Genomic DNA, 12,629 nt, shown 5'->3' with positions numbered 1-12,629 from the left:
AAGAACGATAATGACTATCGAGCCAAGAGTATATTTTTCAATGATGGCTCCCATCAAGTTTATTAGTTTATGCTCCGAAAGGTCAGGGGGATAGTAAATATTGGCAATGTGTATTGTGGTCTGTCCACCCGTGCATGATTTCCAACTGACTAAACCTGCTAGAATAATATTTGTCGAGAACACAAGCTGCTCCAGGTTCAAAGGGCTTTTAACAGTAAGAAGAAGGCCACCTCTAGATCTACATTGTGGGTCCTCCCTCCCCAAGTAGCAAAGGCCAGAATAGTGCTTTTCCCCCCCATCAAAAGGCAACAGTTTGACTAACCAGGTATCGTGCAGCGCAATATCCTCATAAAGGTCCATAGAAGCTCCTACGCCCCCAACTGAGGCACAATGGGAATGTCCTTGGGAATTCCAAGAACAGATTGCCAGGCCAGTATTAGGAACGACTCACATGCCCAGGTTGTAAAATATTCGGCAACCAGCCCCAGTACCTTGGGTTATATCTGCCCATACTGGCTGGAATTTGACCAAACCTGGCAGTTCTAGACCGTTTAGGATTTAGAGTCACCATTAGGGTATCCAATTTGGCCAGGGTTTGACTCCGAAGTTGGCTATTACCCCTTAGCCTGCTGGGCAGTAGTAGAGGCAATGTTTAAGATAGAATAGATAGCAGCAGAATTTGTTCCTAGGATAACTATTTTCTTTAGTCTGTGGTACAGCAGTGTAAGAGGTGTGATGAGTAGAACCAAGAGTGTGGAGGCAAGATATCTGGAGTCTACCTGTTCCAGAGTTTAATAGGGACTACATTTGTAGCCCCTGCGTAGCGATCATGTTCTTACATTAAGACAAAGCCTAAAATGTTGTGGGAACAGAAGTGAACAAGTGAAGTGGCAAGAATCGGGTTCTCTCGCTGCTCCACAATTTGTATGTCAGAGATGGAAATGGTTCTTGGTGGCAAGATCTGGTGGAACAGTGAAATGTTTTTTTCTTTAATAAAAGTAGAAGATCCTGTTTTTTGCAGAACAGGTTCCAGACCATAAGCGTACCGTAGTGCTCTGCTGAGCTCTGACAACTGTGGCAGTGTAGGAGCCAAATTACAGACAGTGGTTTTCGAGTTATAATTGTACAATGCCTTTAAGAGATGCAAAATCCTCACTCTGTACCATGTCAGTACAGGTATGGATATCTATAGTATTGCATGGGTCAATGAAGTTGGAAATAACTACGTGATATGGTAGAAAGATATGAGCGAATATCTCTAGTGTGTAGCTTCTGTTTGCCATTAGAGTTATTTGCACTTTATGCTTCGGACCACTAGGGCAGGTTTTACAAGATCATATAAGCCACTTTCAGCAGGGACCAAAGTCACTGGCAAATAAGTGGAAGCGAGGGAATAGTTACTAAATAGTTGCCAAAGTGTACCAATTTTCTTTTTTAGGTGGCGTCTCTTAGATACTGTATTTTTTTCAGCTGCATGAGATTTTTTTCATTTTTTTTTTTTCACCCACTGTCGGTGTCTTGGCAACTCGATGTAAATTGTGATTAACCTTAGATTAAAAATTGGTGGGGCGCTAGTAAGCCTGCAATCAAGATGGCCACCTTTGCCTGAGCTCTGCCCGAGCCGTGTGAAGGGGGAGGCCAGACCTGCACCCACGGGTGAGTGCCTACAGCAACGGGGGCTGAGAAGCACTCACCCGTGGCTGGAGTCCAAGATCAGATAGAGGCCGGTGCGTGCACCTGCAAGGAAGAGGCGGCTGAGCGGTGTGGGGCTGTTGGAGCGGGCCGCACTGGAGCAGAGCGAGGCAGAGGTGCTGTGCAGGCTGGTGGCCGTGGCGAGCTTGGCACCGGAGTCACTCGGTCCTAGTGGCGCTGGACCGTGCTGGGGAGCCAAGATTTATATCCCCAGGGGAGCAGAGGTGAGAGTGTCGAAGAGTGACAAGGGAATCAGCCGAGAGTGGCGCGAAGAGCCGGCCGCCCGAGCTAGCAAATACACCAAGTCGCCCTTGCAGTTGCAGACGAGCCAGCCCCGCGGGCTGCTCACTACATGTCCCAGGGGAGGAGTCGTCTCCGCGGCTGAATCCCAGGCGGGAGCTGCAACGGGCGTATCATCCCTGGGCGGGTCCCGTGTGGAACCCTGGGCAGCAGCAGAAAAGGGAGAGGTCACCGTAACCAACAGGCTTGGAGACTCTGCCCGATCCGCATATGCAGCAACTCCATCCATAGTGCAGGACCCGCGGAGGCCCCAGCGCCCTTCCGAAGGTAGCCCTGAAGTTGGAAATCTGTAATGATGGCGCTGCCGTCACACGGTAGCCCACATACCTAGGGCTCTCATCAACACTGGCAGCTTATCACCACAGAAGTGCTGTGCCTGGACGATTGGCTGGATACCTACACCTCAAGGGGGATGGGGAGAGGGTGTGGGGTGGGGGGGCGGCAGTGGCTACCCTGACGCCCATCAGTAATCCGCTACAAGACTGGACACCCATCTCACAGGTGCTGCCCAGTGGCGCCAATTCACACACCCAGAACTAGTACAATCATGCCAGAAACAGGAGCTTCATCACCATATGGGTGCTGGATATCACCCTATTGGCCCAAACGCGAGCGGGGTGCTCCTGCCCCCGGTGCACTCCAGGAGCCTGCTCTGGCTACTGGAGCGGCACCTGCACCCTGCGTGAGGGGTCAACAACAACAACCCTACCACCTGGCTGTAACCGGCCCCAAGACGGGATACCCTAGCTGCTGGTGCGGCTCTTGGGCGCTGGTCCGCACCTCTGGGGGCCTCCACAGATTAACATGAACTGGTCCTGCGGGGACGCTGCCATGGTTGGGAAGGGGATGAACCACTAGTGAAACAAGCAATTGATTGTCGCGCCCCCCCGCCCCAAGGGGAGACCGCCAGCTGTCCCTCTCCTCCAACCTCATCAGAGTAATACCTGTCCCCACCGAGTGCACTCCATGACAGCGACATGAGCATGCAAGGCTTGCTCAATTAACAATCATTAACGCCGCTCGGAGGGGATCGAGCGCCTGCTACCCACCTGGAGACCTAGTGCCTGCTGCTGCTAGTTGTGTCTGGGGAGTGCAGCGCCTCCTTGGTAGCCAAACGGGGCGGGGAGAAAAGCTGCATGGCCAAGGGAACCAAGCAGAAATCCCGGTTGCTTTTCACCCAGCAGGAAGGCCTAAGTGGAGGGGGAGAGAAGATGCTGTCGCCTTGTGAAAACACAGACAGATCCGGCCTGTCTGGCCAACAGGCGGCCCCCGCTCGAAGGCCGATAGTGGAGCACCGGCTTCAGAATTTAGCTTAGTACTGGCAGAGATGAGGTCCGGCTTCGTGTCCATCAATACGAAACGCAATAGCATGGCCTACAAGGTTGATCGCATGCAGGAACGGATTGAGATGTGGACGAATATCCAAGGCTGAACATTGCGAGGGGGCCTTGGAAGATACCAGCAGTGAAGCAACACAGGCGAATTGCTCGCTCCAGAGGGAGGTCTCTGCAATAAAGGGGGAAAAAATGAAAATTTGGAGGCGAGGTATCAGAGAAATAATATCCACGTGGTGGGGTCCCGGAATCTGTCCTGCAGCAGAATATGGAGATTTGTATGAAGAAGTTTGTCCAGGAAGTGCTACAGACGCCTCCACTGTCATCTCAATTCTTGATCGAAAGGGCTTCAAAGGGTGTCCCAGGTGATCCCCAGACCGGGCCAGAGCCCACGCCCAATAATAGTTTGTCTGCTAAATTACAGGGACCGTGAAAATCCTACGTAGGTCCTGCGAGCTGGGAGACTTGACCCATGAGAACTCCCGAGTGTCGTTCTATCCTGACTTCACCCAGAGAGTGCAGATGGCCTGTCTCTCCTTTCTGGCGGCAAAACGCACCTTACCGGAAAGGGGACTACAATACGACATGTTATACCCATCTAAGTTACATATGCAGCAAGGAGGTCAAGCGCACTCCTTCACGGTCCCTGGAGCTGAGCCTGCCTTCCTGAAGACATTGCCGAAGGAGTGAGAGGGTTATTGAAGATTTAGCCCAGTGAACCTGGGGCTGATCTTGCCCAGGGCTACATAACATGGTGTATGTTAAAAGGAGAACTCTGGCGGCCTACAAGCAAGGCTGCCCCTGCAAATCTACTATTGTTTCTTTGTCACTGCCGGTGGGTTATAGATATTTTGGCCCATGTAATGAATCAGTTCAGCTGCTGAGTTAAGTTGTCATTACAAGATCCTCCCTTTGAGGTCCGGGAGGGGGGCGGGCCTTTGAGTTGTGGAGTCAAGCATGCCTAGGGATGGCCCATGATGTTTGATAAGTTGGGAAGGTAATGGGGTGGGGTGGCAATTCACACTAGTTGGGGGTGGGCAGTGTGGGTGGGGGAAAGGAATATTGGTTACTGGGGGGATGCTCGAGAGGGTGGGGAGCGGAGAGAGGTTAGGGGCATGTTGGGGGATCATCTCAAAATGGTTCACATCCCAGGTACACGGTCTGCAACGGAGGGAGAGAGCATGAGTACATGGTGGCTGGACAGGCCCGTCTGAAACAACGCAGGGATTATGGCTAGCTGCAAGGTCATGAGCTGGAAATTGCATGGGCTTAACCCACGCAAGACCCGTAAGGTGATCCAGTACTGTGAGAGGCACGGAGCTAAGGTGGTCCTCTTACAAGAAAGTCACCTGGTTGGGAAGAGTAATGAGGGAGTTGCAAGGTCCTGGGGGAGTGGAGGGTTTGGGGGAAAATTACACATCATACTCATGTACTCGGCAGGAGCCATGATACTTCTACACAAGTCACTTTGGTTGCGTGCTAAGGAAACTTTAATTGATCAGGCGGGCAATTGTTTCAGGGTGTTGTGGTTCTACATTATTGACGTTCATTAACATGTATAGTCCAAACAAGGATGATCCATCATTCTTTGAGTCTCTGTTATCCCAATGTCACAAGTACTCACACTAATATTATATGTGCGGGGGACTTCAATCTTGTTCTTGACCCAGAGAAAGACTGGTCAGCAAGGGGCACTCTCCCAAGGTCTAGAGCAGCGGAGACTGTGCAGAATTGTATGCCAGAGTTGGACCTAGGAGATGTGGCGGCTGCTCTGGCCGGAGGACAGGTAGTATACATTCCACTCAACGGTCCACAACACCTCTTCGCGTATAGACAATATCTTAGCGAGCCTGCTGCTTATACGCAGGACGATCAATTGTACTCTCCTCCCCAGAACGCTATCCGATCACTCGCCTGTCCTCTGGTCCCTGGATTCAGGTGACGAGAGAATCCCCTGTCCCTTCTGAAGGTTCGAGGCGGCAGCCCTGTTGGACATAGTATTCAAAAGCGAAGTGCTTAGCCTAGTCAAGCTATACTTCCAGGAGAACCTGAGATCGGTCTCTACGAGGAGTTCCACGTGGGAGGGATTTAAGGTGGTACTCCAGGGGGATGCTTATCACTGGAGCTGGGAATGCTGAAGACAATAAATGCACTTGATCGCTTTAACATCTTGGCGGACCGAGAGGTTAAATATCTTGCATGCCCGGTAATGGCTCGTCTATATGGAGAAGAGGGTAGACTGGGCAGGCAGCTTGCAGCAATGATTACATGCGAAAGTGGAACCATGGTCATCGCCGCTGTGAGAAACTATGGCAGCGAGGTGGTCATAAAACCGGACGCCATCCTAAATGCTTTCTACCAATATTATAAGCGCTTATACACGTCTAGGGGGTCCATCCCAACTCCTGAGCTGGTGCAAGAGGCGTCTTTGCCCGTATTGCAACATGAGGCGGCTGAAGCTCCTGCAAAGCCCATTACACACAACGATATGAGGCTTGCTATACGTGCCCTCCCTTTGGCTAAGGCACCCGGTACAGACAGAATAACGGCAGAGTTCTAGAAGGAGCTGGGCCCTGAGGTAGCTCTGCACTTGCTGTCTGTCTGAGCGGAGGCGATGGAGGTAGGACAACTCCCCCGACCATGTGGGAGGCAGTGATCACTCTGATACCCAAGCCGGAGAAGGACCCTATGGAGTGCTTGCCATATCGCCCCATCCCCCTGCTTAATCTAGATACGAAAATGTTTTCCAAAGTGCTGTCAGATGGTCTGCTTACGTATGTCTCTACCATAATCCATGCAGACCAATCAGGCTTTATCCCGGGGAGGTCATCCTCATTGAACCTGCATAGACTCTTTGCTATACTTGCCCAGATAGACCCCCAAGGTACAGGCAATTGCAGCACTGCTTGATATGGAGAAGACGTTTGACTTGTTTAGTGGGACTACCTATTTGGAGGTCCTGCAGCAGGTGGGCACCCCAGGGTATTTATCGGCGGTGCGCCTGCTGTATGCTGGCGCAAACGCACAAATAGGTCTGGACATCAAACGGTCCAGGACCTTTCCTCAAGGCTGCCTGCTGTTGCTCTTCGCTTTGGCGATTGAGCCAATGGAGGCCCAACTTTGTAAATTGCACCTGGCAAGGGGCCTGGCTCTGGGTGGCACTAGGGAGTTGGTGCCACTGTATCCGGATGACCCCCTTTTATATCTTAAAGACCCTGTGACTAATCTAGGACCGCTCTCGCAGGAGATAGCAGAGTTTGGGTCTTAGAATAAACTGGACCAAATCCATCTTATTCCCAGTGAATGAGGGTATGACTATATCGGTTGAGGGGGTTATAGATGGGAGCAGGAGTCGGTCATGTACCTAGGGGTGCGGGTGAGCCACGATGCAAAGATGCTGGTGGAAGACGATCACATTAAGTATCTGAGATACAGGGTGGATGGGTAGTGTTAACTCCCACTTTCGCTGCTAGTTCGGATAGCGATTGCTAAAATGGTGATATTCCCCAAACTCCTTTACCTTTTCCGAAATATCCCTGCGTGGCCGGGTGTTGGGTACTTTGCTGAACTGAGGGTGCAGCGGATTAGGCTGGCATGGCCCCCGCGAGTAAGCTGGCACACCCTGTCCTACCCTGGCGGTGTGGGGGGCACCGGACGTCGAATTGTACTTCCTTGCTGCGCAGCTACACTTCGCATCCTACTGGATGCCGGGGGCACCACGGCATCCACACGTATGCATAGAGAGATGCTCGGTGCAACCTTTTACACTACAGGAGGTCCCAATTTCGCAGAAGGTGGCGTAAAAGTGTAAATTTGACCCTGTGGCATACACGATTCATGCATGGAACAGAGCACTGAAACGACTATGGATCGATATCCTATTTGATCCGGGTCTCTGGATATGGAAAATAGAGTGCATCCCACCGACCTGTGATGAAGCTGTACTACAAGAATGGAAGGATGTGGGGATTGACTGTATGGCTGACCTATATTCTGGGGGAACATATGTATCGCCGTAGCCATTCTCTGTGAAAATGGGAGGAGGGCTCCATCGCATACTGCAGTACCTTAGAATTCTGGGCGGCATTTAAAACACGGTCCCTTTTGTTTCCAAACATCCAGAAGACACTCACACTGAAGCAATACCTGGTTGGCTCTCCGGCTGAGAGGCGGGTGGTCTCTATGGGCTTATCCAGCGCAGCACCCCCCGGTAGACTCTCGTGCAGGCGCCAATGGGAGGACGATGCAGAATCCCCCTTTATGGATAAACAATGGGCAATGATCTGTGAGCGTACGCACAGTGGGGCATTTAATACACAACGGCAACTGATTCCGTTTAAAACCCTACACAGGGCGTACCTGGCTCCAGCCCGCCTCTATTTGATCGATCGCACCAGGGAAAGCAACTGCCCAAGATGCAACACTGAACCTGCAGACTTGATTCATATGATGTAGAGAACCCCCAAGCTGTTGGAGTTTTGGTAGGGGGTGGTGGAAGCTGTCTCTGCTATGCTCGGAAGAGCACTACCATGTGAATTAGTGTGTTGCATGTTTGGCTGGTTGCCCAAAGCTCCTAAACAGAAATGGAAATTGATTACAACATGTATGATAATGGCAAGGAGGTGCATTTTAATGAGATGGAATGGTGCAACCCCCCCTCCCTGAGTCCCCCCTTCCCCGTGCACAGACTTGGCTCAGGGATATGGTCTGGCTTAGCGATGCCGACAAAGAATATGGACTACTGAACATTTGGGGCTCCTTTGTGCCCTCTCTCATGTCTCAGGGCTCTAATTTGGAAGTAGGTGAGCTAACAACGGCTCCATAGGAAAAGGACAACCAGGCACAACTTCTGCATGAACCAATAGATCACAATGTACTCCACGACTAATGCTGTTCCCCAACCACTACACGCTTACGGGGGAGCCCTGCTATTTGTCGCTTGATACCTACCTGTACTTGAACTCCTCGTTGTACCTCAAGTTGATGTTGTAATGTTGAATGTCTTGAGATATGAACCAACCAATAAAGAAAGGTTTAAAAAAAAAAAGAATAACATTCATTATTGATCACAAGGAGCATGTTCACAGGTGCATCAAGCTGCATGCCAGAGCCTGCAGCTTACGCTAGAAAGGCAGTCTCCTCAACTACTAGTACATCATCACCCCCATTATTAGCCACATTCGAAAGTGACCTTTTCGGGCTAACCAAGGCTAAGATGTTGTTTAATATGAGAGTGTGGTCCATAATGGCTTTGTACATGAAATCACAGCAAATCAATAGGTAGTGTAATGCCAAAATGTGAGGAGTAATAGTAATGGGCCCTTCTTCACCATTCCCATGTGGAGTCTGGATTTTTTTGTTGATACAAGTTCTAGGTTGCCTGAGAGAATAATGTGCAGCAGATAGGAGGTTTGCAGCGTCGCTTAACGGTGTTGAAGAATTAGTGAGAGAAAAGTTGCTGCAACACAATCAACCCATTCACATAATATAAGGAGAGGGAGGCATCTACCATTCTGCCAGATGACAGCAATGTGCTTTGTGAGTGTCGCCCTCACGCCGCTTTAGCGTTGCTTCACCGTTTGTATAGGATCTGGAGGACGGCCCAAGGGGCGTAAAGCCCAGCAGTCACCAACCAGTTATCCAGATCAGCTGTGCCCTGTAGGAAATGCTGAATGAAAGCAAGTCGTGCCAGTGCTGCTTCATATTTATAGTATCCATGGGACGGATCAATGAGCGTAGAAGCCCAGCAGTCACTGCCCCATTGTCCAGATCAGCTATGCCTGGTAGGAAATACTTAATGAAAGCAACACCTTAACCTTTTAGCCAATCAGCTCTCCTGACCAGACCCAAAGCTAACCCATATTGGTAATAGTTGGTAGTGCTATGTTAATTTTTTTTTTACTTTATATAGTGCAAATAGAACTTCACACGTAAAAAATACATTCAAACTTATACACAATTAATTCAGAATTTACAGTTGAACTTTCCAACTCCCTAAACATTGAATTTCATTTTGTTTCTCAATTTTCAAATCATTCTAAAAGAAATCTATAAACCTTCATAAAACTCTAAAGAGTATCTAAAATAAAACTTTGAATTTATATTCAATTTTTAAATTTAATTCAAACTTAAATTTCTCAACTTAAGTTTCTAAAATCTCTTCAATTTCTCTAAATATTTCTCTAAAAATTATTTTTCCAATTTGTATCACAATCACATCTTATGAAACACACCTCAAATAAACTTCTGAATATGGAGCCATACTTGGTATATTGCAATATGGACAGATACAGCATAGGTGTTAAAGCAGTAGGTCCAAAATTCCTGTTCTTGTATTGCTTCATACCGATGCACCAGGTGACCAAAATAAATCATACAGTGGGCCCAACTGTGGGCATTCTGTAAAGGGATGTTTAATGGTTCCCAGTGATCTTACAAATTCTACAGAATTTGGACTCCTTTTGCAATTTCAATCTTATTCCTATGTCAGCAAGCACTGGAAACTGATACGCACCAGCAACCTGAGCCTACGAACTCCAGGATCAGGGGAGAGCATCAAATAAGGCTGAGGTCTCATGAATCTGTGTGTCACATTGGATATAGCGGGATAACCGTGGAGAGAAGACAGATGCTCATAATTACCAATCCAATCCCACCTTATTTGCAAACATTCTCTTTAATATTAAAGAGTTTTTTTTTTTGCTGAAGTCAGGTAGCCATCCCACAGAGTGGAACATATTCTTTATCATTTGCAAATATCTATCCTTCTGCGGCACGACGGATCTATATGCCATCACAGATAACATTTGTCATTTCATAAAAGCATTTGGTGACAAAAAGGATCTGTATTTTTGACAAAATACATCTGAAGAACTGATACCCGCTAAACTTCAGCATAGCCCCTGTTTGAAGATAGGTGCTCCTTTGGATCGGCCTCAGACTCCAATGTAAAGAGACTACAGTTCCCCCTCATCCCTGTGGATGTTAATTAACAGCAATGGTATTAAACTCTCACCTACTGCTTGATGCTCAGTTGGGGAGGTCTAAGGGTGCCATAAAGTGGTTTATTTTTTTACGAAAACGTTGAGAATCATTCCAGAGGCAAGATTATGTTTTCAATTATCTATAGTCTTTCGATGGCTTTAAAGTATGCATATACCATAAATGGATTCTTAAACAGTTTAGAGAGCATACCATTCTTGATGAATGAATTTAATACTGCCGGTGCACACACACGGATGGTAGAGGGGTTTCTCTGGTGTTCCTTCTGACCGGCAAACCCTGCATATGTCTAATGGAGAAACAAAATTAAGTTAGAACTTAGCCAATTAACATTCAATCACTGAAGGCAAAAAAAAGATATGTGGGTGCATATATTTGAAATTGCTACAGTTCAGCTTCCTTGTAAAATTACATTACAACATTTGTAACACAAGAGCTTCCTTACTAAGACTTGAGTGAGTAAAAAAAATAAATTAAAAAAAAACGACATTGTACAGAAGAAAAAAATGGCATTCAATAAGTATGTATCAGTTTTCTAACAGAGGTATTCTTTGTAGACTTTCGATTCTGAAAAGACCACCATGTAATGAGCCACTTAAAGGAAAAAATAACTTGCCCGTTACTGCGGTTCTCCAGCATTGATATCTTTCATACACTCACATGATGCTAAATCTTCCCAGTCAACAGACTGAATCCCTGACAGATTGATAAAGCAGTTTCAATGGAAAGACAAGAAACTACACACTTTAGTATTCCATCAAATTTATTTTCAGTCCATTTGCCCTCCAGCCAAGAGGCACTATCTCCTTTAGCTCTAGCCATGGAGGACATCTTCAGATTCTTGTAATGCACTGAAAATTGCTGTATTGAGCCTCATGTGGAGTTGGAGGGAGGGTTGCACAGAATCTATGAAAGATATCAATGGTGGAGAACCGTAGTTACAGGTTAAGTAATTTATACATTTTCAAGCACTAGATTTTTGTTATAGATTCCAGGGTTCGAAATTGAGGGGAGCTGGGGGCCATTTAGCTTCTGCTTCAAGCCTAGGAGAGCCTGGTTATCTTGAAAGCAACAGCTACTGGGAGCTATTTTTGGCTCCCCAGGCAATTTGCGCCTTACAAACATGCATACATGTCATTAACTGAGTATTTGGAATGCTACTATAAAAGAATTAAGACATCTTTAGGAAATTAGGAAACACTTGCGTATGAGAGCAAATTAAATAAAATGTCATATCATATCGTACACATTTAAACACAACAAATCAAACATTATTTGCAAACTTAACATGTGTATCTCATGTGGAAGTTAGATTCATGGTGAGCTGGGTACTCGCTCCTGGTTCCTCAGCAGTAGCGCCTGCCTCCTTGGGGATACCAAACACCCAGGAGCTGGTTTTAGCTCCTGCAAGCTCAATTTATTTAGAACCCTGGATTCACATGTTGTTCAATAGATTAAAAAGCAGCACATTAAGCCCAACAGACTAGGAGGAGAAGGAAAAAAAAAAAGAGAAAAGCAGACTTCAGGAGAATAGACTCCGCAGGAAAGGCTGTCCGTTCCTGGATTCCTCCACACACTGTCGATGCAGTAAAATCTTGTGAAGGTGTGAAGGGATCTCCAGATTGCCACCAACAGATATCAAAGCAGCACTTATACCAAGAGTAGTCCTAGACTATGAAGCTTGTGCAATGTGCCTTCAGCTGTCCCGGCATGGAAAATGTCAACGCGTGATGACCGCCACCTAGATTTTTGGCACACCTTTACCACTACAATTCGATCTGAATGCTGTGAACGGTTGAGTGGGCTGGCCGAAGCTCTTAGTGTGATTGATGTAGTACTTGAGCGTCCTCTTTATGTTCAATGAATGCCAAGCCTTCCTATGGGTGTGGTAGAAGCATTGCTAATGCAGCCAATACCAGGGGTTCTTGTAAGTGAAATGAGGTTGCCACGTTTGGCAGGAATTTCTGGTTAGTCGAAAGGAGAACTCAGTCCTTCTGAAATGTTAGATATCGTTGTTGTGAAGACAAAACATATCTTCCAACCCTACTGGCCGAGGGTATGGCTACTAAAAATGCTACTTTCCAGGTATCAAACTTGACATCAGCATAGTGCATGGGTGCAAATGGAGGACCCATACACTTGGGAACTAAACACTGTACATTCCAAGACAGGGCCCAATTTGTTCACTGAAGGGCACGTTCTGAAAAGGCCCTCCATGAACGCGTTTATGAGCCTGTGAGACCATAGGGAGTGTGTGGTCTGTTCCAGAGAGTAACTTCAAATTTCAGCAATGAGTACCCT

The 12,629-nt window shown here is 47.5% G+C and overlaps 1 protein-coding gene across 1 annotated transcript in view; it reads right to left on the bottom strand.

The window, feature by feature from the left end:
* Positions 1-12,629, bottom strand: part of MARCHF6 (membrane associated ring-CH-type finger 6) — a 2,224,824-nt gene that overhangs the window by 2,056,327 nt on the left and 155,868 nt on the right. Inside the window, exon 2 of the mRNA XM_069613753.1 lies at positions 10,521-10,617. Within this exon, the coding sequence (XP_069469854.1) occupies positions 10,521-10,617 (97 nt within the window). The remainder of the gene's footprint in view (positions 1-10,520; positions 10,618-12,629) is intronic.

The sequence above is a fragment of the Ambystoma mexicanum genome, chromosome 5p (genome assembly GCF_040938575.1).
Source record: "Ambystoma mexicanum isolate Mex_15411 chromosome 5p, UKY_AmexF1_1, whole genome shotgun sequence".
Taxonomy (NCBI): Eukaryota; Metazoa; Chordata; class Amphibia; order Caudata; family Ambystomatidae; genus Ambystoma; species Ambystoma mexicanum.
This window is presented reverse-complemented; position numbering and strand designations above follow the sequence as displayed.